The sequence below is a fragment of the Nomascus leucogenys genome, chromosome 4, assembly GCF_006542625.1.
Source record: "Nomascus leucogenys isolate Asia chromosome 4, Asia_NLE_v1, whole genome shotgun sequence".
NCBI classification, from domain to species: domain Eukaryota; kingdom Metazoa; phylum Chordata; class Mammalia; order Primates; family Hylobatidae; genus Nomascus; species Nomascus leucogenys.
In genome coordinates, this window is record NC_044384.1 from 13,865,587 (window position 1) to 13,892,050 (window position 26,464).

Below are 26,464 nucleotides of genomic sequence, written 5' to 3' on the forward strand. Positions count from 1 at the left end.
TTCTTCTTCTTCTTCTTTCATTTCTACCATTTACTTCACGTGTTTTATTTTGTTGTTGTTGTTTGTTTGTTTTGCATAAGTTAGTTATTCTGGGCATCAATGTTTTTCCTTAAAAAACCTAACAATGCCTAACTTGAGTGATTCACAGACTTATAAGAAAATTGAAATCATGCATATTTTAGAATATTATGGAACTTAAAATTACATATCTATGGAAAAACTTTATTATGATAATTTTATATTAAAAATTCAGTCACTTAGAAGAAAATGTTAAACTTTAATTACAATGATACTCATTTTCTGTATCGAGTTGTCAGGAGGTATAAGTTGGAAACCAGGTTGGCACCACCATCACAGCTGAGAATGATGACAACAGAAGTCTTCATTGTAGTGTGTCAGGTCTTTTGAGGTTCCAAGAATTGCGGAAATTATTTTCTTCTATGTATCTTACTCTGTGACAATTTTTTCTTATTTTTTTTTAAATACAGCAAAACGCACAAGAATACACAGCAATACACTGAGCTCTCACATTCTCATGGCTTGTCTTCCTACACTTATTCCAGTTCAGAGTACACTTTGTATACATCTCTTCACTTGTTAGTTCTGAAACAGTACTCTATTTCTTATATTTGTTTTAAACATCTCCGATACTGAATATTGTAGGAGTCTATTTGCCTGAAAGATAACACCTGAGCTGAACGAAAATAATCTATTCGGTTCTGACACACATCCTGACCTCAGGTTTTATGCTTCATGTCTCATTTCCAAGGTTAAGTGAACTGGATTTTCAGGATCAATTCTGCAGTCAATTGAATTAACATTTTTAAGGCTCTTTTACTATACAAGTGACTCATATATAAGCAAAAACATTACAAAAGTGGTTTTAATTCTTTTTAATGTAATTATAATGGAATCTCATAAACATAAAAATTATAGTTTCATTGAAAGTAATGCTGTGTGTTTTACTAATGTGAATTGTTCGTTCCTCTAAATTTGAGAAAAAAAATTCTGAAATCTCTACTAAAGAGAAGCTTTATAAGTGTGGAATTTTTCCTCAGTATGCTCATATAATTTAATTGTAGAGGTTGGATCTAATAGACATCTTAAAAACTACAAAGAAAATATTTAAAAGTCATTTATTTTACTTCAACATTTCGCCTCAAATTGTGTGTGTTCCTGCACATGTGTATGTATGTGTGCACATGCTCTCTGTCTATATATATACACACACATACACACACATAAGTCAAAGACAAATACATAATATATATTATATATAAGTTGTGTTGTGAGTTATTTTTCCTTTTCCTTTTATTTTTGGGCATTTAAAATTACTGCATGTAAAGTGAAATTGCTATATAGTTATCTAATGGTTTAAAACTTGATTGTTCTTAAAGTATTGGTCATATACAATATACAACATATTCCAGATCTTGATATACAAGCACATAGCATTTATACTCACAAAACTAGAACATGAAGCTGTAGGGTAGTGAATCATATAATTTTTTCCTGCTTATAAAATATAAACCATTAGCATAATTATATTCATTAATAAAATGAAAATGCAAGTTTGTTTTTGAATGAAAGTATGCTGTACTTCTCAACATTCTCATTGGTTACATAGTTATTAATATATTTGTTTCTAGTATCTGTTCACATGAGCATAAAATAACCAGATAGCTAAGAGCTAAAGTTGAGAAGAGAGCTTATTAACATTCATCTTGGCATCACTGACAAAAAGTAATATCCATTGTATATTATTTTTTAGTTTCCCAGAGTTTCTTCATTTATAAGAGATTAAGATGAGCTGTTGTAAGATATAAATGAGTTTGAGTCATCAAGAGTGCATTGCATTCAGGATGGTTTTCATGTTAAGTCAATATCATTGCATCTAATTTTTTCAAGTGTATAAATTATTAATTACACATATGTCATCGTGACTTTAAAAAGTATTGTATTCTCTAGAACTTCATTTTCTTTATCTACTCTAGATGGCTGGAAGACCACTTAACTTATACCCATTATTGTCTTTTTCTCTATTCTGGTGTTTTGTGTTCAGCGATGAGGGTGGGATCATCTAAAGGCAGGCCTTTATCTTCCACTCAGTTATCATCTTAAGTAGGAAAGATTTGTTCTTTATTTGTAATCCCATTCGCATATGGATATCATTAATTCATATGAATGGTTGAATTATGTTGAGTTAAACTTCAATCTTTTAAGATCTTATGACTGTATTTGAGCGGCTTCAATTAATTATGACAATTATCTATTTGAATATTATTTCCCAATTTAGGATACCAAGTTGCATGTATTTTTCCTTAATGTATATATCTCTAAACAGAAATTCTCCGTTTACCACATAACAATTATCAACCTTTTTACATAATTCCCATAATAAAACTTTATCTTTTTATAGGGTTTTACAGTTTACACAGTCTTTCACTTAATCATTCACAAGCCTCTGAAACAGGATAATAATTAACTCAATTTTAATCATGAAGCTATAAAAGTTCAGAGAATCAAAATGGCATCTAGGGCACAGCAAAAATGTGGCGAAACTGAGCTTCTGACCTAGATTTTATAACCACAGACCAGAGGTAATTTCTGGTATACCACACTGACACCAAAGCCCAGTAACATTTAATAACAAATAATTCACACTCTATATTCTGTGTTAACAATGAGATTAAATCTGCACAATAATACGTGACAATTATACAAATAATTCAGCTCAATGTTCTTTCCTTAGCCACCAAAATCCTTACCTTAATATAAATTAGATTGTTACAGCAAATAAGATATTTTTCCTTTCATTCGGTACCATATTTTCTAGTCTTATTGCCTAACAGTCGCTTGGCAGGTGACAACAATATGCCAGCATTAACCAGGAATTATGAGACTCTTATTTTTACATTGCTTCATATAAATCTGTCAAGGTTCCCAATCACACACATAAAAACACACACACAGGGCCGGGCGCGGTGGCTCACGCCTGTAATCCCAGCACTTTGGGAGGCCGAGGCGGGCGGATCAAGAGATCAGGAGATCGAGACCACGGTGAAACCCTGCCTCTACTAAAAATACAAAAAATTTAGCGGGGCGCGGTGGCAGGCGCCTGTAGTCCCAGCTACTCCAGAGGTTGAGGCAGGACAACGGCGTGAACCCTGGAGGCGGAGCTTGCAGTGATCGGAGATCGCGCCACTGCACTCCAGCCTGGGCGACAGAGCAAGACTCGGCGTAAAACAAAACAAAACAAAACAACAACAACAAAAACACACACACACAGGCACACATCCTTTTCAGTTACAGTCTAAGCCAGTGGAAGTTAGCATAACAATGAAAAAGTGTCAGAATGCAACACACACTGCCTGTCTTGATTTGCTTGAAAATTTTCCCACAGAATTATACGTTACAATGTCTGCCAAATCACAGCTTTAAACATCTCCCATTTTTCTTAAGGGCTTATCCCACTCTTCTGAAACAATTTCAATTACATTTAAAATGCAAATGTTATTATTCCTTTCTTGTTCTTTATTATATCCAGCCAACTAACATGACTGTATTAGCTTTCATTGCCAACTTTCATACACCGTCATATATACACACAATATACATTAATCATAATTAAAAAATAAACACACACTAACAGAAAATAAATTGGTTTATCTATTATTAGTCATATATATTTCACTTGCCTCCAGGCATCGTGGACCAGAAAGAGTTAAAAAATAAGTTGAAGCTTACATCAACTTTAATTTGATTAAGTCAACTGTAAATAAAACTTTAAATGGTGACTTGGAAAATAATTAGGGTTATTATTAGAACAGTTTGTAAGTGAATACATGTTAAATTGAAAATCTGAAGATTAATATTTACAGCTAGTGCTTTAAAACTTTAACATGTTTAAACTAAATCATTTAGCTTTTTGCAGTTTAGCTTAGTTTATTTTAAGCTGCTTTAGATTTTATATTTCAATATAAATGCTAACACTATTTGCATTTGCGTTTCTTGGGCATGTGGGTCACATCATAAATATCATTCCTACGTTGTGTAACTATGCCGTTGACATGAAAATAATTGCCTGTGTCTGTTTATCGTCCAATGTAGTAAATGTAATTGTGCATGAAGATAAAGTAATTTAAAACTTCGTCAGAGGGCAGAGTGAAAAGGCAGCTACCATTACTTAACCACTACTACCTCCTGCGTCTATCTTGTAGACAACTAACCTCACTGTAGTCGTCAGCAGAGCTTCCTGGCAAATAAAGATATTTACCAGATCCCAGATCTGGTGATTGCTTGTAGAAAAATAAAAAATCTACTTATTGCCTGCAAATTACTACCTAATTTTTTCTTGATGTCTTTCCTGATTTTGTTCTTTAGCTGGCAGATCTTGGAATATTTCTTTAACAGACTAATTTGTGAATTGAGATTGATAATTTAGGCTTGATCTCCAGAAATCCATTTTCTTAAGATTTGATTTTTATATTTTTATGTTGATTTTTAATAATGCAATGGTGACAATTCAGATTAAAGGCTTGGGTGTATTTCCTTGACATAGACAGTAACAAGTAAAATGCATCTGATTTTTCAATAAATTAAACTGTTCAAAATGGGCATAATTTGGCACACCCTGAGTTTCTATTGATGCTCCTGTATGGACAAGTGGAAAATAATTAAATATATTGACTTCCTGAACTATTATCTCTACTTGAAATTTAGCCATTGTTTTCCATAAAGAAGTGAATCCTCTCCCTGTCTACAAGTAGCTCCAAGGATTTCACATCAGGAAATCACTACCACATACATTGATATTTAGTAGTAAAATATAGCATAAATTCCTTTCATGTCATTATTTTAAATCATATAAATTCATACTATATTTACAATTATGACATTTCCTTTTATAAAATAATTTAAGCAGTACAGTGCTGGTAAATGTTTAACAACTTGTTCTCCAGAGAAAAGGGTAGTGTTGGCTGATTACTATTGTGGTCTAAATAATCCCACCAAGGCTGACATCAACCTACCAAAATGATATCATTGTACCTGGAGTTGGGAAGAGATATGCAGAATTAGTTCTTGTGAGCTCATTCTAGTTGGTTTCAGTATAATACTGAATTTAAGCAACTTGATAATATATATTTATTTAAATGATATTTGGAGAATTTTCCAACTAGATTTAATATTAATTTTATCAATCAACTCTTCAATCTCTGTTTTTAAAACAAAGCCTATATCTCAAGTATTGTCAGTCATCATATATAGCATTAGATTTCAGAAGAAAAAAGAAAACTAAAATAAGCAATGGCAAAAAATTTACTACTATTACAATTAAGCTTAGAATACTTCATATAAATACTACCTATATTAGGAACATTCTTCCGGCCATCTCAAGAAATTTTTTTAATTAAAAAAAAACCACTGAATGAAATGTAATACTGTATTGATATAATCATCCACACATAAATAGCAATTGGGTATATGCAATAATTTTAAATTATTATTTAAATGTGAACCTTTCTTTTTCCAATCTATCATTGGTAACCATTTGAAAAAATTAATGCGAAAAAACACACATTTTAAAAGCAGAAAAAGCAGAGTGAATGATGTGTGTTCCTTTTCTAAAATACCTCCACACCTCCGTTTAGTGGTATGTGCAAAAATCAGCAGTTTTGACAACATAATCCAAATGTACTAAACTATTTCGTCTTCTTGCAGACAACAAGGGGATTATTAGAAACTGTTTTCTCAGCACCTTGCTGACTTAACATCTATGTAATTCCTGCACCACACTCTGATTTTATTGAACTGGGTAAATACACTGTTTTTTTGTTTTTTTTGTTGTTGTTGTTTGTTTTTGTTTTTTTGGTTTTTTTTAGTTTGAAAAACTTGCATGTGTGATTAAAAGTTATGAACAGTATCTTTCACTATTATAATTTTTTAAAATATATACGCATATTAATACAGCAAGAAGCATATCTATATAGTCATAAAACAATATCTACAAAATTCTATTCAAATTAAAGAACTGTTTGCAGGTAATCAAATTTATTGGATTATTTATATTTATGAAGTTGAAGGCCACTTTTACATACTTCATTTCTAAAGTTTGGCTGCAAGTTTACAGAATCCTACATAGTTCTTCTTTGTGTAATCAACATATTAATATTCAATTCCACTGTCTACCTTTCAAAAAGCACTTTTAGAACATGATTCTCTACACAGTGTTTACTATCTGTAAATGTATTAGGAACCCAACAATGAATTATTTTTAAAAGGAGAAAGGAAGAAAAAAATAAATCCATTCTTACTTGAATATATATGCACATTAGACTAGTATTAATCTAGGAAAAATAACAGGTAGGAACATCATTTTGGTCATGAAAGTCGTACTGTAAGAAGCTCAACTCAAACACATGATGACTTGCAATTGCCTTCCTTCCTTTGGCACATCTAAACCACATAGAAATCATACATTGCTTAATTCTTGAGGGACATATTTGCATCAGAATTTAAAGATGGATTTTAATTTTTATAACATTATATTAAGACTTTTAAAAACTCAATATTTTACTCAATATGTTTGCAGCAAGAAAGGCTGTGTTCTTGAAAGTCTTTGGAGCATGTAGAACTCATGACCTTGAAAAATAATTTTTGCATCAAAGAAAATCTCAATTCTCTCTGAAGTCTTTCTAAAACACAAATATTTTATTTCAATGTTTTGACATTCTAATGGCTCAGAAGAACAAGTTATATGTCCTTGTAGCTGTGCTCCTCTTTGAGATGTGAACTGCAACAGGGCTCAATTGCTTTACTATTATTTCTCCATTTCCATGCTTCATTTCCTTCATGTAGCTCGGGCTGGAGAAAAATCAGCATGTTCTGATGAGTTTAATACTATGAGGCAGTATGATGGACCTGAATTTAGTGGAGATTGGAGCTCCAAAATAAATACAACACCATGTGTCAAATAAAAAAGAAATTCTCCTGTACAAATCAGAAGAGATAATAAAAATCAATGAATAGACAGCAACTTTTTTTTGATCATACCTACACAAGCATCTCAAAATTATCAAATTATTTACCTTTTTCTTATTTGGAACACTTTATAATTTATTGGATAAACGATGGTTTATATTGCCTTAAACTAAATTTTATTGGCTTTGTGGTAGGGTTTTCAGTTAGGAAGGAATTTCTGAGAATTTATATATTCCTAAATAAAATACGTCTGTTAATCAAGAGCAATATAATTCTGTTGGATTCTATAATATAGTAAGCTATAAGCATCTCTGTAAATTAAATTTGTCCCAAGTTTTGATATTCAAGAAGTTCCAGGGTTTTTCAATAGCTCATCATGTTCTATTCCTCTCAATGACAGTACCATGAAGGTATGTACAGGGCATCTCTGACTCACTGACAACACAGGGCACTACTTTCTCATAGAGGTTTGGTGCCTTTGCAGGTATATGAGAGTTGCTATCTATTCACAAACCACTGAGCATTTATTTTTGTCAAAACACCTTCAAATGCTCAGTCTGTGGTCAGTGCAGTCCCTTAGATAAGTCTAATGAAGATATGCCTCACCAAGGCAGAAATCTAAACAATTAAAAATGGAGAAATATTTACAACCATCTGTCTCCAGCAAGTGGAGTTCTTGTTTTCTGTATGTAGTGGTTTATTATTTTATTTCATTTTATTTTATTTTTTGCTGTTACTTTTTCTTCAGTACATTTCAAATTAAGGTTCCAAGGCTATGAGTACAAACTCTCTTGGCCAGTCCCATACATGTCCGCGAGTCGTTTAAAGCGAGGTCCCCAGTCACTTAGGTAGTCATAGTTCTGATCAGAGTTTGAGCTGATGGAATCTAAAGAGCTGAGTGATTCAGCAACTGAGCCATTTCCTTCAAAAGCATATGTCTGGAGGGAGTCATAAGGAGGAGCACCAGGATCAACATCGGCTTCTTTTAATCTTTCCCAAATAAATTCCCTAAAGATAACATTATCTGGGATACTTTTAAAAGCTGGTCGACTCAGGAATTGAATTTCTGGAGTCACATCCCTCCGGGTCTTGGTGTCTCGGATGACGTTGAGGTTTCTCAGTGCAGCCATGTCAAAAGCTTCCGTGTCCTCCTCTCCCCCGCCCTCGTCATCATATCTCACAATATTTTCTCTGATGTCTCTTTCTTCGTCAAAAATAAGGGGCTCTTTTTTCCGTCTTCTCATAGTGATGATAAGGAGGATCAACACTGAAACAATGAGACAGGAAGAGAAGTTTCAGTAAACTCACCCATTGCCCCATGTCATGGTAAAATTAGGCCTAGGACGCTGAGTTACAGGTTTTCTTCCCTTTAAAGAGAAATGAATTGGCCACCTACTTCCACGAGGATTCACAGCGGTAGATGTGCTAAACTTGCTAAAATGGCTTTAAAATAGAACACTTTTATACATCAAGGAACCCTTTTCCACACCTGTTCAGAACTGATGTCTTCCTCTTTAACGTAACCTCCAATGTATTTGATAGAAGAAATTGAAGGGCCAGTTCATAATAAATATAATCATTTCAAAGCCAGGAAACACAAAGGGATTTTTTTGAACTCCTTAATTGCTGGAAAGGCAAATTGAAATTCATAAATGTTTTGTGTCTAATTTAACAACTGCAATTTCAGAAAGAAATGGATTATAGCATTCAGTCAGGTTCTTTGAAGAAATGCCTACTCCTTCTCTATGAAAGTCAACTGTTAAATAAAATCCAGCATGTCAGGCCATTTACAAAGATTAAAAGCTTCTCTATAATAAATTGAGTCCCACTTTCATGTATAAAATACTGAACTTGGTCTTTATCCATTATACCTACAGACAGAATACAAGCTGTGAGATTTTCAGCAACTGTCAAAGATAAATTTAAGAAATGAATCACCCCTTTAATGTTAGGAATTTATCTTCCTATATAAAAACTAAAAATCACATCTTAAAGCAGGAGGTTGCACTGTAAAGCAAATAAGAACAACTACACTGGCTATTTGGGGGACTTCAACAAGCAATGTATTCTGTGCATTTTTCACTAGTATACACAAATAAGGAAAGTGCTCTGGCCTCTGAGTGACTGCATGCTCCTTGAATTGGGAATACATTTGATTTCATTGCTACTTCAACTAAACTACAATGAAATAAAAAGAGTATTGTTGAATTCTGGAATTTAAAATTACTGCTTGTATATCTTTCTGTTCCCATAAGTAGTCTGGTATTCACCTTCCTTCCCTGTTAAGTGCATTGTCCTTTCTTGTCTACTGAGAATTAGCAGTTTCACCACTCTAATGCCTTGTAGTTCTCAAGGTACATGCCAGAATGCTACAACAGGAGCTGCAGCTTTGGTGTTAGAAAGGTCTTGTCCAACCTTCCTACATATTAGCTGTGTGATGTTGGAACAAGTAACTTTCAAACTAACTGAAATTAGCAATATATGATAATAATAGTCAACATCAATCTTCACAGTGTGGACTGAAGAGATAAAGAAGATTGGAAATAACATAAGTAGCGTTAGCAGAATCCCAGTTACTTATCAGTATGCAACACAGCAGTTTGTTTTTAAGGTAAGAAGCAAAGTAGAAAGTATACCATATATGGCTAGGCATATGTACCAAAGATTAAATGGGAAATAGGAAAGGTGGTACCGTGAGAAATGAAGGTCTGCACACAGGACATATTATTTAACACTCACAACAATTCTCTGGGGTAGGTGTTTTTCCATTTGATGGTTGTCTTAGACACATAAAATAACCTGTCTAAATGTGATTAAATGCAATAGTGAGGGGTGAGGCATACTCCATCTCAGTCTGTCTTCGAAGCCCTCGCACTATTTATAACACTGTATGCTTAGTACTTTCATAGAAGGTGATTAAAAAACAAAGGCTAAGGGTGACAAGTGTGAAAGCTCAAAAGGCGATTTGCTTGCTCAAGAAAGATAACAAGTTTTAAAAATACATGGATGAATAAACAATTATTTTATATTTATATACAACTTTAGTTTCTGAAATTTTTCATAGTTTCCCCAAAATGAAAGTAATTGTAGTAGAAAGAAAGTAGAACTCAGTAGGACTTCTTAGTGAGAAATCAAAGTAAACCATGGAATGAAGAGGGATGTTGAGAGAGAATAGTGATGAGATGCACAGATGGAGGCAGGTAGAAATAAGACATCTGTTACACATGTTGAACAGCAAAATTAAGGAGGAGGAATGTCCAGTTGAGAACAAAAGGATGTAAGAAATGAATGAGTATGAGAGTCAGTTAGGGTATAAAGAGGGTAAGAGTTATATAATAATTAGATGGTCTTTTATTTTAAATCAATGTCTAAGTAGACAAAACATTTCAAAATTATCAATTAATTATAATAAATTTTGTCATAAATATATTGCTATAGATAGTATATATCAATTATTTCTTATATTCTATTGTAAATGTATTTCATGCTACTGATAAACTTGACTTTTGATTCTCAAGTCTTCAATCAAGGTAAAACTCTATAAAGTACCTGTGGGTATATCAGCCTTAAGGTACAATACACATCAAGGATATTAATGTATTATGCAGTTTGCTTTATTTCCCAATCTTGTCCAAGGCAAAGAAAAACATGGTATTTTGGAGGGTTAGATAATTTAACATTTGAATGATCTCGGAAAATATTAATTTCTAACCATGCAAGTGCATACAAAAAATAGAATTTAATGTTTACATAGAACAAGAATTAACTGTTCTTCATAGACTATGGTGCTAGTCACTGTATTAAGAAGAATACTCTGCCTAAGTAAGCATAAGATTATATATTTTAGGCCAGGCGTGGTGGCTCACGCCTGTAATCCCAGCACTTTGGGAGGCCAAGGTGGGCGGATCACAAGGTCAGGAGATCGAGACCATCCTGGCTAACACGATGAAACCCCGTCTCTACTAAAAATACAAAAAATTAGCCGGGCATGGTGGTGGGCACCTGTAGTCCCAGCTACTCGGGAGGCTGAGGCAGGAGAATGGCGTGAACACGGGAGGCGGAGCTTGTAGTGAGCCGAGATTGCGCCACTGCACTCCAGCCTGGGCCACAGAACGAGACTCCATCTCAAAAAAAAAAAAAAAAAAAAAAAAGATTATATATTTTAAGAGGTTTTATCATTTCTCTTTTCTGTCATATGACCTCTACTTCTGAGTGGAAATAGAAGAAAAGATTTAGTTCTAGCTGAAATTTAGCCATGTGTGACACTTAGATTGTTCTGGTTGTTCAGGAATTTACGTATCTGTAAGTAGTCTGGTATTCACCTTCCTTCCCTGTTAAGTGCTTACTACCTGTACTTTTGTGAGATATTTACATATCTCACAAAAATATGTTAACCATTTATTATATGCATTAGGTATTGTAGTGTAATGTTGCACATAGAAGCAGACATACAACATTTACTCATGGACCTTACAATTCAGTGGGACCAACAGATATTGATCCAAACATTAAAATAAATAAATGTAAAAGTAAGATTGTAATAATTACTCCAAAAGAGGGAAACATGATCTTATAAAGAAGTGTACTAGGGGAAATAGATACAGATGAGAAAGACTTAACTGATGATAACTGGAGGCTGAGGATAGGGACGGGAAGGAGATGTGATATGGAAGAACATGCTTGGTACAGTGAGGACAGTGAGCAAATATTTGAGGCCAACGTGGCTGGAGGGCAAAGAAAGAGGTGAGGTAAGGTTGGAGCTGTAGGCATGAGTCAGACCCTACAGGTCCAAGAACAAACATATTTTAAGGACTGCATGATATAATCAGATTGTTTCAAAAAAATAAATGAAAATCATTCTTACTGGACCAAGGAGAGGAAGATAGGGGAGAAGATGTCACAAAAGAAGTTAGAGTGCTATTACAGCAGTAAAAGTATGATGCAGGCCTAAATTTCTGATTTTGGAATTCAGTCTTACAACATTCAATTCAACATTTTCTGAGCAGTCTAGTAGGTAGGAAATAGTGCTGGCTATTGGCAAAAGCATATCAACAGAGGGTTCCTACAAGTAAGCAGTTCCAACACTGTGGACTGTATATTCACAGATAAATACAGTATGAATCTTAGTGCAATTCGCTGTAAGAATATACAGACATGCACAGGTCCAGAGAAATATGCAGAAAAGAGAATTACAAGAATAAAATTATATAAAATTACAACACCCTACTGCGAACTATTTTACAAATTTGATGCAATTCTTTACACTCTTGAACTGATGTGTTGTCAGTTTCATTTATTTATTTATTTATTTATTTATTTATTTTTGGAGACAGAGTCTCACTTTGTCACCCAGGCTGAAGTGCAGCGGTAGGATCTCAGCTCACTGTATCCTCGACCTCCTGGGCTCAAGCAATATTCCTGCCTCAGCACTCCCAAGTAGCTGAGACTACAGCCATGCACCACCACACATGGCTATTTTTTGTACAGACAGGGTGTCACTATATTGCCCAGGCTGGTCTCGAACTCCTTGAGCTCAATGGAGTTTTGCCATTTTGCCCAGGCTGGTCTTGAGCTCCTTGAGCTCAAGTGATCCTCCTGCCTTGGCCTACCAAAGTTTTAGCATTACAGGTATGAGCCACCATGCCTGGCCTTTTTGTCAGTTTTAAATTAGTTTTAGTTGTCCAGCAATTGGATAGAATCATTCTCCCAAAACCAAGATAAATAAAAGGAAGGGAATACGGAGAAAAATATCGATGTGTAAAACACACACCATACTACAAATTAGTGGGCAGCTTTATTCTCAGCTTTACCGTGATCTTTGGCAGATGTCTCTCTGCACAGTAAACTGCAACATGATTTCTACTGGACTATCATCAAGTCCTGTGGTCCTAATCAATCTCCCCACTTGATGATAACCACGGAATTACTGGTCTCTACAATTAAGTATCCCTTCTTTCCAATGAAAGTATTCTATTATGAACTGTCATATCCTCTTAAAGATGGCAGACACTTCAGAAGTCACCTAGATTTGCTCTACAGCAGGGGTGTCCAATCTTTTGGCTTCCCTTGCCCACACTGGAAGAATTGTCTTGGGCCACACATAAAATACACTAACACTAATGATAGCTGATGACCTAAAAAATTGCAAAAATATTTCATAATACATTAAGAAAGTGTACGAATTTGTGTTAGGCCAAATTCAAAGCCATCCTGGGCCACATGTGGCTCGCCGGCCTCAGGTTGAACAAGCTTGCTCCACATGCATGTGTAGTATTCAGCTTGTCTGGAGTTCAAAACCTCGTTGTCATCCTGAGTCCCCTACTCTGGATGTTCTGTGCTTACAAATGTCAGAATTCTCAATATTCAGTTTTGGCACCCAGAAATAGCAGAATTCTGCCGATGTGATCTGATCACCACAAAATGGTACCATTGCTAAATAAGGCCACTTATCTATATATACATGTATGAAATTATAAATATATATATACACTTATATATGCATATATAAGTATATACATATAAAATAGGCATATTTGAATTTTTTAATTTTTATGTATTTAGGGAGTAGAAGTGCAGATTTTTTACATTTTACATTTATCTTGCAGTGGTGAAGTCTGGACTTTTGGTGTACATTACCCAACAGTGAACATTGCACTCAACAGGTAGTTTTTCAACCCTTACTCCCGTCAACTCTCCCACCTTTTGTAGTTTCTAATGTCTATTATTCCACCGTGCTATATCCATGTGTATGCATTGTTTAGCTCCCACTTATAAATGAGAACATGAGGTATTTGGCTTTCTAAGGCTACTTATATTAAAGAGAAAGTAACTCCACTAATGTGTTTTTTTTAACATATTTAAAATGTTGAATCTGGTATCCTTTTAAAATCACTCAGTCATGTAAACTACATCCCACTAGGTTTTTTCCTAGCCTAAAACTCTGTAAAAAATGTTTTTTAAAACCAAATTGCATAAATTTATATTTGTGTCTGTTAAATATCACTTTCTTAAGTTTAATCCGTTGTTTAGTGGCTACTACCACAGGTTTAAAGCCTAAATTCCATTTAATTCAATAATATTTTTAATGAGTACTGATTGCTAAAACTGTAAGCCATATGAAGGGCAGTGACTTTGCTTTCTACAGATTTACCCTAAGCACAAAGAATAATACATGATAGTAAGCATGTGCTCAATAAATATTTGTTAAATGGATTAATAAAGTATAGGCAAGGAAATGTGACTAGAAATATGTAGACCTGCTGGACTTGCCATCAACAAGCCAAACATTTTGAATAAAAAATAAACAGTTAAATATCATAGAATGAATTAAATATATAGCACTGTAAAATATGCTAGGAAAATATGTATGGGAAAGGGATTATTTCTGCCCAGGATTCTCAGAGAAAGTCCAACAGAAGAGAAGACATTTGAAATGTGACTTGAGGGATAAGTAAGTCTTTACCAAAAACACCATCATCTATATGGTCTCTTATGAACAATCATCATTTCTAATTAGCCATAAAATAGTCATTTAAATTTTCGTTGTCTACCATAGTTGCCAATAGCTACATGAGGCTATTGAGCACTTGGAATGCGGCTATTCTTCATTGAGATATGCTCTGTGTGTAAAATAAACATATGATGTTCAAGACTTAAGTTTCTCTTTCTAAAAAAGTAAAATATCGTCTCAATAATCTTCATGGATTACATATTAAAATGATAATAGTTTGGTATAGTGTGTTTGAAATACATTATTAGCATTTATTTCAATAGTTCCTCTTTACTTTTTCTAATAAAGCTACGTGAAAATTTGAAATTACATATGCGTTTCACACTGATGGTTCACAATAACTTTATTTTGGACAACTGATCTGAACAAAAGACTCAAACACCAGAGTACTCTAATTGCATATGGTCTTAGAGCTATTCTCAGATTTATTGTCAAATGACATATTGAACAAAGGACAGCTATAATCAGTTTAATGATTAGTGTACCGATAAGGTATACTTGAAAAATAATCTAATCAAAATAAAAAATCTGCCAGCACAGTCTGTATACAATTGCAATAATTTATTTTAAACAATCATCCACATTGATATGCAAGTATAACTTAGCCTTCCAATAGCCTTCTATTTTTTAATTCTTCACCATTTATTGATCCTGTTGATTTACATGAAGTTTATTAAAAATCTGTCTTTTTTTTCTACTGGGCACTAATTAAGTTTTAGTATTTTTTTTGTTTAATTTCAAAAATTGTTTAATTCTGTTTTTTAAATTTATTTTTAATTTTTAGAGACATTTTAATTTTTTTTAATTAATTTTATTATTATTATTTTTTCTCACTCTGTCACCCTGGCCACAGTGATCATGACTTACTGCAGCCTCAAACTCCTAGGCTCAAGCAATCCTCCTGCCTCAGCCTCCCGAGCAGCTGGGACTTTGGGTGCATGCCACCATGCCTAGCTAATTGTTTTCTTTTCAGGGTCAACTTGAAACTCTCTCCACTATCTCCGGGCACACTATTCCATCAGAGCTCAAAAAGGGAGGACATTAAGTGGAAAGAGTTTCCTGAAATTTTCCGACCAACAATTTATCTTCATATACCCTCAATATTATTAACTTTTATTTTATGTAAAAGTAGCCTATTCCACATTTCCACTTTCTTATATCCTGATTGCTCTCAAACCAGAGCAATCTGAGTTTTCCCTGCTATTTCCCAGGGACCAAGGCTACCAATGACTCACATTTTGCCAAATCCAATGAGCACTTTGTGGCCCTTTTTTTTACATGGCATGTGTGTCCTATTTGACACAGAACTTCATGGGAAATTGTGTGGGTCCGCTATCTTGAACTTAATAGTAAACAATGCAGCTGCTTGCAGCCAATTTAAAAGAAAAAAAAAACAATTTTCTTCTTTCAAACCATGTTTTTTTGTAGCTGCTCTTTTCTAAGAAGTACTTACAGTAAATCTTCCTCAAGTTCTATACTTGGTTTCTTGGCTTTTCAGCCCACATTCTTCCTAGGCAAGCCCAGTGAAACCCCAGGTTCAACTGCCTCTTGTATGGCAAGAGCTGATGTCTCTGACATCTAAATCTCTCACCTATCTCTTTGGATAACCAGACCGTATTTTAAAATGACTACTCCTATTTTTGATAATACAAATATATATACTCATCAGAACATAATAAATGTTCAAAATGGTAATTATTATCATTGTTATGATTTGTTATGACCACTTCCTTTACTGATAACAACTTTCTGTCCAATGGCTCTCACTCATACACCATTCAAACTCTGTAAGTTTAATCTCATTAACGTTCCTCTGATTTGTTTCCTATCGTGTGCTCTTTTCTCAAGTAAGAGAATACCCAAACCAGAAACTCCAAGTCATCTTTGATTCCAGCTTCTTCATTTCCTCTTTGCTTCAACTCTCCATCACTGCATGCTCCACTCAACCAATTCTTCTTACTCACTGTAACCCAGAATATGCCTCAAGTCCTGTCCTTCAGCCCATAGCTCCTGCCTATTTAAGGACCTCATCTGCGTTGCATCCCTCTTATTCCATTTCCTGGATGTATGGAGGTAACTGAGATACTTTATTTCTCCTTGCCTCAGTTACCTGCTCTCCAAAATGAAAATAATAGTCTTTACCTCTTAGAAACCACTTCATAGTAACTTTATGAAGATTAAATGAGTGTCTATTTGTAAAGGGCTTAAGTAGTGCTACTCCAGTAGGCGATATCTGTTTTTATTCAATAAAAGGTCATACATTGTGGAATTTCTACAATAATTCATACGATTCAGTTCCAAATTTTTTGGGCCTTGCTAAAATTTGAGTCATGTAATTCATACACAGATAAAATGTAAACTTTACCATGCTCTCACCTGTGATATTGATGACCTCCTGTAATGTAGTTAATTTATCTGATATCTACTTTATTCTATCTAACTGATGGCAGAATAATGGATTATAGAGGATACTGGACCTATTCTTGAAGGGATTAAAATATGTGGAAAAGCCTGCAAAATTTACAGTAGAGTGCAATAAATAATATTTATGTATTAAAAATATTGTCTCTATATGTGCCTATGACAGGCCCCAATAATATACTGGTTAAGAAGACAGAGAGACAAAGATCACTACATTCAAAAGGTTTTATGTTTGAGCAAAGAAAACAAACATATATAGTTACAAGTAAGTACTACAAAAGAAATAAATACTATGATGGAGAATAATGGTGCTTAGGACACTCCTCCTGGGGAGATAACACTGAAGCTGAGGCATTAAAGATAATCTAAACTTGACAGATGAAGGAATGCAGCAAGACTATTTCAGGAGGAGGGTAGCACACTTGAAAATAATGGAAGAAATGCACTGTGGGTCCTCCTACTGGGTGAGAGAAGGATCAGACAGCCTGATACTGTAGAGAGGTAAGCAGGTGGCCAAATATGCCTTGCTTTATGGACCATGAGAAACATCTGGATTTCATGTAAGTGCATCTGAAATGTTTCAAGCAGAGATGTAAAATAATTTATGTCTTAAAAAGGAAAGTGAGAGGAAAAATGCAGGAGTACCAGCACCATCTGGTTGTGATCAGAAAAGGATGTCATCAGAAGTGGCATTTAAGCAAAGATCTGAAGGATGAGTAGATTTATGTGCTATGGAATCTGAGGCTCATGCCGATCCCCAGTCACACAAGGCTAAAATTTTATCTTGCACTTACGGACCAACTCTACTATTTTTATTTTTGCAAAGGATAACTAAAGATTCATAACTGGTATGATCCAAGTGAGTGACTGAGATATCAACTGTAACATTTAACTGAATTTTAAACTGATAAATAAAATATCTCTGACATCTCTTCTGCAATATTTTCTCCATCTACCTTTAGTCATATATTCTATTTTTTTTCTTAAGCCCTTATATAGTTCCATGGCTACTAACCTGCAAGCATCATTTAAATTCTTTTAATCTGTGACACATCAATTTTTCTGAAGAGTTAAGGAGATAGACTAAATCTCAGAAAAATGTCCTAAAAGTACAAAGTCTTGGGAAATAGAAAAAACAAGGTCTAATGGAGATACTCCTATGGGTAATAAAAATAAGTCAAATCAATTATTCTTTTCACAATTCAGTACATTCAAATCATTCATGCTTCATTCAGCATGCATGTATAGAATGTTCTGTATGTGTCAGATCAGCATCTGAATAGCTGATATAAATAAAGACAAAATAATGCTCAGTCCTTGCCTCTAAAAGCAGTCTACTGGAAGAGATGGAAAAGGAGATAAACCAATTAAACAGACAAGTCAACCATGTCAGATGCTCGAAGACTGCTAGATGCAAGGTATTATGGGGTCCTTAGGAACAGCATCCAACCTGGACTCAGAAGCCAAAGTAGTGAGTCTTGAATACAAAAAAAAAAAAAGTGAACCACTTGTAGATTCTGAGAAGAGGTATTCCAGGCAGAAAGACAAAGCAGAATGAGTCTTAGAAAAAAGCAACGGATGCAATTTGACTAAAGTACACCAAGTAAGTAGAGAAAAATAAAGTCAAACTGGATGAGAGCTGTCTGGTACTGGAGAGTGTGATTTTAGTCTGTAGACAATGGGATTTCATGAAAATATGATTTTAAGCTGGGGTGTTTAAAAATCCCATTTATTTTTTAAAAGCTTACTCTGAAACTCTGATGGATTGGTTCTGATAGAGAATAGTAGAGTTGCCACAATTCAGGAGGAAAAAAGAAAAAGACCCTGGACAAAAATCAGGTGCAACAGTAAGAGACAGAAACAAATTGATTCAAAGCCCAAAAACTAAAGTTAACAGTATGTGCGGACTAATTGACCATGGAGGATGCAAGTGAGAAGACGGAAGTCTGACTGATTCCACTCAGAAAAACATATAAGTGGGGATTCAATCAGGAAAAGAGGCAAGAATGTAGGAAAATTGCTCAGGATTGATGTTTCTCTGGAGATTTGTAGTTTCAACTCTCCAATAGAACAAGGAACATACATTGGTAGACCTCCTGTAATAGATCATATATGCTAAAAGGGGCTAATTCTTTCCAGGTCTCAAGAAAGGGGAAAGTTTAACTAAAATGGATCTTTTCTTTTCCCAAAACAAGTATCACAAAATTCATTTCCTTTAAATATGAGGGAGAATGATTTCACCTTAGTCTCAGTTAATATAGAAAAAAAGTTTCCTAAGTACAATTAATGGTTTATGCACAAAGACAATTTGTGTATTAGATTTTGGTTGTACTGAAATATAACCTCATATTTAACATACACTCTTCTAAATATGTTTTCTAAAGACTGGAAGGAATTGGAAGATACTGTAAAATAGATACTCAGAGTTAACCGAATAAATAATAAAGCCACTATGTGAAACAGAGCAAAGATACTCCTGCACTTAATTTGGCAGTGCCCAGGCTGTAATATCCACAAACCTATAGGCATTTCCTAGAAACAGAGGGGTCTTTCACGTGGGGAAACATATATGGAAAAATACCTTATAAAGAACAGGCTTCACTGTGTTTAGGTCCAGACTCTGACACTCGTTCTTTCTATAACTTTTCGTGTATTTCCTCTAAGTTGTAGTTTTCCTATATAAAATGTGGGCATAGTAATACTTGCCTAGGAAATCTGTTATGAGCATTACATTAGATAATGCTTGTAAAGCACTTAGGCTGATGTGTTGCACATAGTAGGAGCTTATGAAATGCAATTCATTTTTTATTATGCTCATGCTTGTTTGAAAGAGGAACACATCTGCTACCATAAATTAGCCAACAGTGGTCTGCACACTATTATCTCTAGGGCTGCCATGCCAATTATGTTCTATCATTATAGATTATGATGGGGATCTTTTTTTTTTTTACATACTGCTACCACTTTTTTTTCCTCCACAATTTAACGTATTTTTCCTTCAGTGATGTTCACTATCATTTGCAAAAACAAGAAAGTATTTTTCTGCTGGAAAAAATCATGAATAGCCACAGTTACTGGTGGCCAAATATAGTGCAGTACTTGGGAGATCAGGGAAGAAAAGCGAAAATATGCATGACAGCTAACTGTCAAGCTGACCATTATAGACATACTGGAAGAGACTGAATCCCATGCAGTAAACAGCAAGTTTCTACAAACACCTTATTAAATCTGAGTTTATGAAGCTGGGCTGGTCTAACTAATCCCAATTGTGACAGAAGAGCAAAGAACTGGAAGGAACGCTACAGGACTTCAATTACAGGGCCCTCGAAGTCCAAGTACAGAAACACCCAAAACTTAATATAAATATAGTAAATTCAGTGGCAGCCTTATTGTGCAAGAAACAGGTTTTATTTTTGTGTGTGCCGAGGAACAGAAAGAATTTAGCTGTACTATTTTAAGAATAGGGGTACAATATTTAATATTGAAACCATATTTTTAAACAAAACAGTTGAAATTCTTCTCCTTTATTAAAAAAATCTACTGAATAAATAATCTAATGTCTTATTCATAGAATTTTTTTTCTTTAAAGTATTCTTAGCCTGGTGGAAGAATAACTGTATATGTCCATAAGTGTGAATTTAACTATGATAAAAAATGCATAATTAAATTGGTATTGATGTCAGTTATGGGTTGTAATTTCTATTCAACATTTAGAATACAGGCCGGGCACGGTGGCTCATGCTTGTAATCACAGCACTTTGGGAGGCCGAGGCGGGTGGATCACGAGGTCAGGAGATCGAGACCATCCTGGCTAACACAGTGAAACCCCGTCTCTACTAAAAATACAAACAATTAGCTGGGTGTGGTGGCAGGCACCTGTAGTCCCAGCTACTCGGGAGGCTGAGGCAGGAGTATGGCATGAACCCAGGAGGTGGAACTTGCAGTGAGTCGAGATTGCGCCACTGCACTCCAGCCTGGGTGAAAGAGTGAGACCCTGTCTAAAAAAAAAAAAAAAAAAAGAAAAAAAAATTAGAATACCAGAGTATCTTGCCATATGTTGATGAAATTCTTCTGCATGAAAAATAATTGAGGCATCTAATTGATTATTTTATGATGAAATGTGAGTATAGCTATAGTGTATCTCATTCAAACCGTACTCACTGTAAATAAAGGAAACCCATGTTCTAATTTTTGGATTTTTTTTTCATTTAAAGAATTCAGGTGCAAATAAATCAGAGAGAGAGCAAGAATGAGAAATCAGAAAGCAGTTCATCCATAAAGTTAGAAGAATACAGATAGAGATAAAGACTGACAAATACAACTTTGGATAACATGAATTATTTCAGCAATATATAGGCGTAAACATTTTTATATTTCACGATGTATTTCTTGTGCAGTTTAATAAAAATCAGTGATTGAGAATAAGGAGACCTAGAATCTTATCCCGTCATATCCTCTAACTTGTTATATGTACTCCTACAAACCTTCGAACTTACGCTACACCTCAAGTTTTCCCTCTGTAAGGTTTGGGTTAGCGTCGATACCTGGGATGCCTTCCAGCATTAAACTTCTGGTAATGTCAGTGCATCCCCATCCGTCATGTTACATGTAGCTTTAATTAGTCACATCACTGGAACACAAACTTAACATGTAGTCAAGTACCTTTTTTTTTTTTTAAGAGTCTAAAGTCCAGATACTTCTATAGTTTCATTCTTAATTGAACTTGATTTTTAAGTTCTTATTCCCCATCTCCACCTCCTCACCTTGCTTTTTCCTAGTAATATTTGTTCAGAAGTCTTAAAAGGTTTGAGTTACAAATCCTGATACCTAATGCCTAGAAACGAGATTCACACCACTTTCTGAGGTGTAATAAAGAACGAATTACTTGTGTACTAGAAATCAATTTTCATGCCAGGCTGTGGGCCCCACTTGCTCACCCTGTGAATACTTAATCTCATTGGCTTCAGCACTTATTGTGTGAAAATCCAGAGTCTATAATAGTGGTGACAAAACTAAAACAGTATAAAAATTCCTGATTATCTGCTTTTAAAAACTTGGGAAACAAGACACAAAGAGACCACATTTCTGAGCTAAAATGCTAGTATTTGATGATACTGATTATTGTGTGGTCACTATAGAAATGGAAGCTGCAGGCAGAAGCCCCTTGTTCCAAATTGTATTTCAGTACAATGGACTTTGTTTTACTTACGGTTTTGGAGACTTACAGTAACTCTTAAAAAATGAATAAAATATAGGGCACAAAAAATTTGATCCTTAGAAGTGGAAGAGGCATTTCAAATTTGGTGTCTACTTAAGCAATATGTTCAAATTTAGCAGAAAGAGTAGCCATACTTAAATTTTGACAAAATCCCCCAAACTTTTATGCACAGACACACACACAAACACAAACGCACATACTGTATATGTATACAGTATATCTAAGAATGAAATCTAATAAAACTCTATTTCAGTTACTTTCAGTAATAACTATCTGATAATTCTTAATTAATTAGAATCATCAAGCAACCTAAATCGCAAAAAATCCCAAAGTCAAAGTTGAAAGTGTTTACTAAAGTGAAGCAAGCTTCATCAGACAGCCTTAAAATAATCAAAAAACAATTCATTATTGAGGATAATTAAAATTTGGGGAATGCAATCTTATTCCTTTATGGCATAATCTAAGTTGTTTATGATACACTGACCAAACTTAAAAAGTCTTCCACACATCATCTACTTATTCTCTCATTATTCCTTCTCATTCTGCACCTTCAAGCTAAAGACATTCTAAACATGAATAGCATTTTTTTTTTTTTTTAGATGGAGTCTCACTCTGTCGCCCAGGCTGGAGTGCAGTGGCATGATCTCGGCTCACTGCCAGCTCCACCTCCTGGGTTCACGCCATTCTCCTGCCTCAGCCTCCCAAGTAGCTGGGACTACAGGCACCCGCCACCACTCCTGGCTAAATTTTTTTTTTATTTTTAGTAGAGACAGGGTTTCACCGAGTTAGCCAGGATGGTCTTGATCTCCTGACTTCCTGATCCGCCCATCTCAGCCTCCCAAAGTGCTGGGATTACAGGCGTGAGCCACTACTTCCGGCCCATGAATGGAATTTTTAAATCCTCTAATGTAGGTTATTCTGCTACTATAAAATAAATATTCAATTTACATCTTTTTTATTAAGTTTTAGATTCCAAAATCTAAATTTTTTTGGCTTCCCTGGGCCACATTGGAAGAAGAATACTTGTCTTAGGCCACACATAAAATAGACTAACAATAGCTGATGGGCAAAAAAAAAAAACAAAAAACAAAAAACCGCAAAACATTACATAATGTTTTAAGAACATTTAAGAATTTGTGTCAGGACGCATTCAAAGCCATCTTTAGCTGCTTGCGGCTTGCAGGCCACAGGTTGGACAAGTTTGTTTTAGAAGCTTCTAGACCAATAAAAAGTTGTTTGCAGTGGTTCTACCTTTTTCAAACTTTAATCCCTTATATTCTAATTAGATTTAGCAGGTAATTACTTCCCATTTCTAATGAAATTCTGAAAGTTTCTGCATCTGTGTAAAGTTCTATGCAAAATATAGTTTATTTTCTTTTAGATTTACTTGTTTAGCTTAAGTTACTTAAGACAATAACCTCCATTTTCACGACAGCATTTATAATGTATTAGTAACTAGGTCTTAGCTTATAATTTTCCATCAGTAACACATAAAATTTATTGAACATTCACCATACGGTATGGTATATTGAATGTTTACTCTGTTCTTGTTGTCCGTGTTACAGGAAGTTACAACGTGAAGAAAAATGTTGCTTTGGAATAAACCCATTACCCAATGTCCACATTGGACATCTCCCAATTTTTAAAAGGATGCTGCAAAATCTGAGTTACTGCAAATATGAGTTATAAATCTAATTTAACCAAGTAATAAAGTAATCATGGAAATGTACAATTAAATGTGTATTTAATACTTTAAAAATATAACATTTGCATTGCTGAAATTGCAATCGTTTCAAATTTGCAAATAATTTAAGAAAGCGATCTTAAATATTTTCTTTAAAAAGTAGAATATAAAGCCATAATTTCTAAAATAAGCATATTATCAAAACAATATAGAAAATGTATTGTCCAGTCTAGTGTATCTCCTCTGTAGAGTGCTCTAAAGAAAAGAACTGGGATAAGATAGATTATTTTTAATCCTAAAAAACATTAATTTAAAGCATAAGCCATTTATCTTCACTGTTGCTTTGAAAACGAAATTGATATAACTTGTTGTCTGAGTTATACTTTAAATACACCACTGGAAAGTGTGGCCAACAATTGTATTACTTAGTGAGCAAAACACCATCCAGGCCAGGAGCTGTGGCTCACTCCTGTAATCCCAGCACTTTGGGAAGCCAAAGCTGGTGGATCACCTGAGGTCAGGAGTTCAAGACCAGTCTGCCCAACATGGTGAAACCCCGTCTCTACTAATGACACAGAAGTTAGCTGGGTGTAGTGGTGCACCCCTGTAATCCCAGCTACTCGGGAGGCTGAGGTGGGAGAATTGCTTGAACCTGGGAGGCAGAGGCTGCAGTGAGCCGAGATCATGCTACTGTACTCCAGCCTGAGCAACAGAGTGAGACCCCGTCTCTAAGAAAAACAAAACAAAACAAACACCATCCAGTAGAATATCTGCATATGTTCACCAAATGGAGAAGAAAATAGGCAAGTCGTGACACATGGTTATTGTGACAGCTCTTTCAGAGCAAACCCTGGAAACAGTACCTACCCAATAATGTCAAGACACAGGCGAGTATTGCTATCAGGGCTCCTGTACTGAGGCCAGCAGGTAAGACATAGGCCTCTGCATTGCAGGTCTGGGCTACGCCGTCAGCATCACAGTCACACACGCGGATGGTGAGGGTGTTGGTGCTGCTAAGTGAAGGAGATCCACTGTCCACAATGAAAATTGGCAGATAGTAAACTGATTGTTCCTGTCTCCGGAAGCCGTTTCTCCTGGTTAGTATTGAGGCTGTGTTGTCTAGGATAATGAAAGCAAATGTATAACACAAGATTTCTGATGGAATCAGTCTTCCCAAACTTTATTTAAGTCACTCTATTTACTTTGATGCCTTAATTAGGGAAATCTCTGGAGTTTCAGATTTATTTCAACAATTTTCTTCCAATTCTCTGGGACAGAGGGACATTTCCAGTTTAATACATTATAAGATATTTATGTTATTCTATGCAGTATAACAAAAGAAATAGTTATAAAGTAAAAATATATGAAAATGTTTATGAATCACTTATTACATTAATTGCAACTTTATAAAAACTACACCTTTTACTTATCTTAAATTTTACACCATAAACTTATAGAAAGGATGGTACATATTAACGGGTTAAACATTTTGCAGCATCATCATATAGTACAGATAAAATTTTCAGTCTATCCTGTCTTAGACAAGTTTCAAGACCAATATTTAAAAAGGATAAAATCAGCTACTTCAGCTTTATTTAAATTGAATATACAGGGATATTCAGAAGAATTTTATTGTAAAATTTTAAAAATTGTATATTGGTATTTATAGCTACTCTATGTGTATAAACATTTTGTCAGTGATAAAACAGGCCATTTATGTTTAACTTATATTCAATATTTGTGAATTCATCTAAGCAATTATAGTAATTATGAACTTTAAAAAAGTGATCAATAAGTCTATATAACATGTGTGATTTATGTATCAAAAATATGTTTCGTGTCTGTTAGTTTTCCAACTAACTTGTCTTAATTAAATAGAGTGAGATTTTTAAAATTAATAGCTATTAATAAAAATATAAAGGAAAAGAAGAAAAATCAGGATCAGAGTTTCATGCAGTGTGCTTTTATCTATTTTCCTCTCTTCGAAACTGTCAAAAAGATTTATTCAATCATAGCATGAAAAAATTAACGGTACTCTAGTGAAACAGCAAGACGAAATCTGTCTCAAACAGCACAAGACAGCAAGCTCATATTAGACTGCAGAAAATGTATTACATGCAATTATAGAAGAGACAGTAATAAAACGGTTTGATTTTCAGATTCCATCTGGTAGATTTTTATGTAAACAAATCTTTTATTTTAGAATGTATGAATTCGAGAAGGTACTCACTAAAAAATTAAGCTGGAGCTGCTGAAGGATACTGTTTTGAGTAAGTTCCTGTACATTTCACAATAGCACGCAGGCCTATGCCTCTGCCTTCTACCAACTCAGATGTCAGATGCATTTATGACTTGATACAGAAAGTTTTAGAAAGTTGTTGATTTGTAATCTAACATGACTGATATCAAAATGACACACACACACACACGGTGAATTGAGGAACACAAGCTGAAATGCCCAAAAAGTGAGAATATGACTCTATATTCAGAAAAGTGATCATATGGAAGACTTCTTAAGAAATGACTTTCTCTGTATTCACGTTTTCCTTCAAGGTACAGTCAAGGGAGCTCTGGGCTTAAGGTAGATAATTTTTCAATTGTGTGGCAATGTGGATGTCCTATAAATGCAGACATTTTAGTGCACGTGCTG

At 34.5% G+C, this 26,464-nt stretch overlaps 1 protein-coding gene across 2 annotated transcripts in view; it reads right to left on the reverse strand.

The window, feature by feature from the left end:
- Positions 1-3,520: 3,520 nt before the first annotated feature.
- The window catches only part of CDH7 (cadherin 7), a 130,075-nt gene continuing 107,131 nt past the window's right edge, over positions 3,521-26,464 (reverse strand). For both annotated transcript variants that reach the window (XM_003264322.3, XM_030810289.1), the window contains exons 11-12: positions 24,682-24,933; positions 3,521-8,248 (exon numbers count right to left, since the gene is read on the reverse strand). In XM_003264322.3, the coding sequence (XP_003264370.1) occupies positions 7,755-8,248; positions 24,682-24,933 (746 nt within the window). In that variant the 3' untranslated portion in view covers positions 3,521-7,754. The remainder of the gene's footprint in view (positions 8,249-24,681; positions 24,934-26,464) is intronic.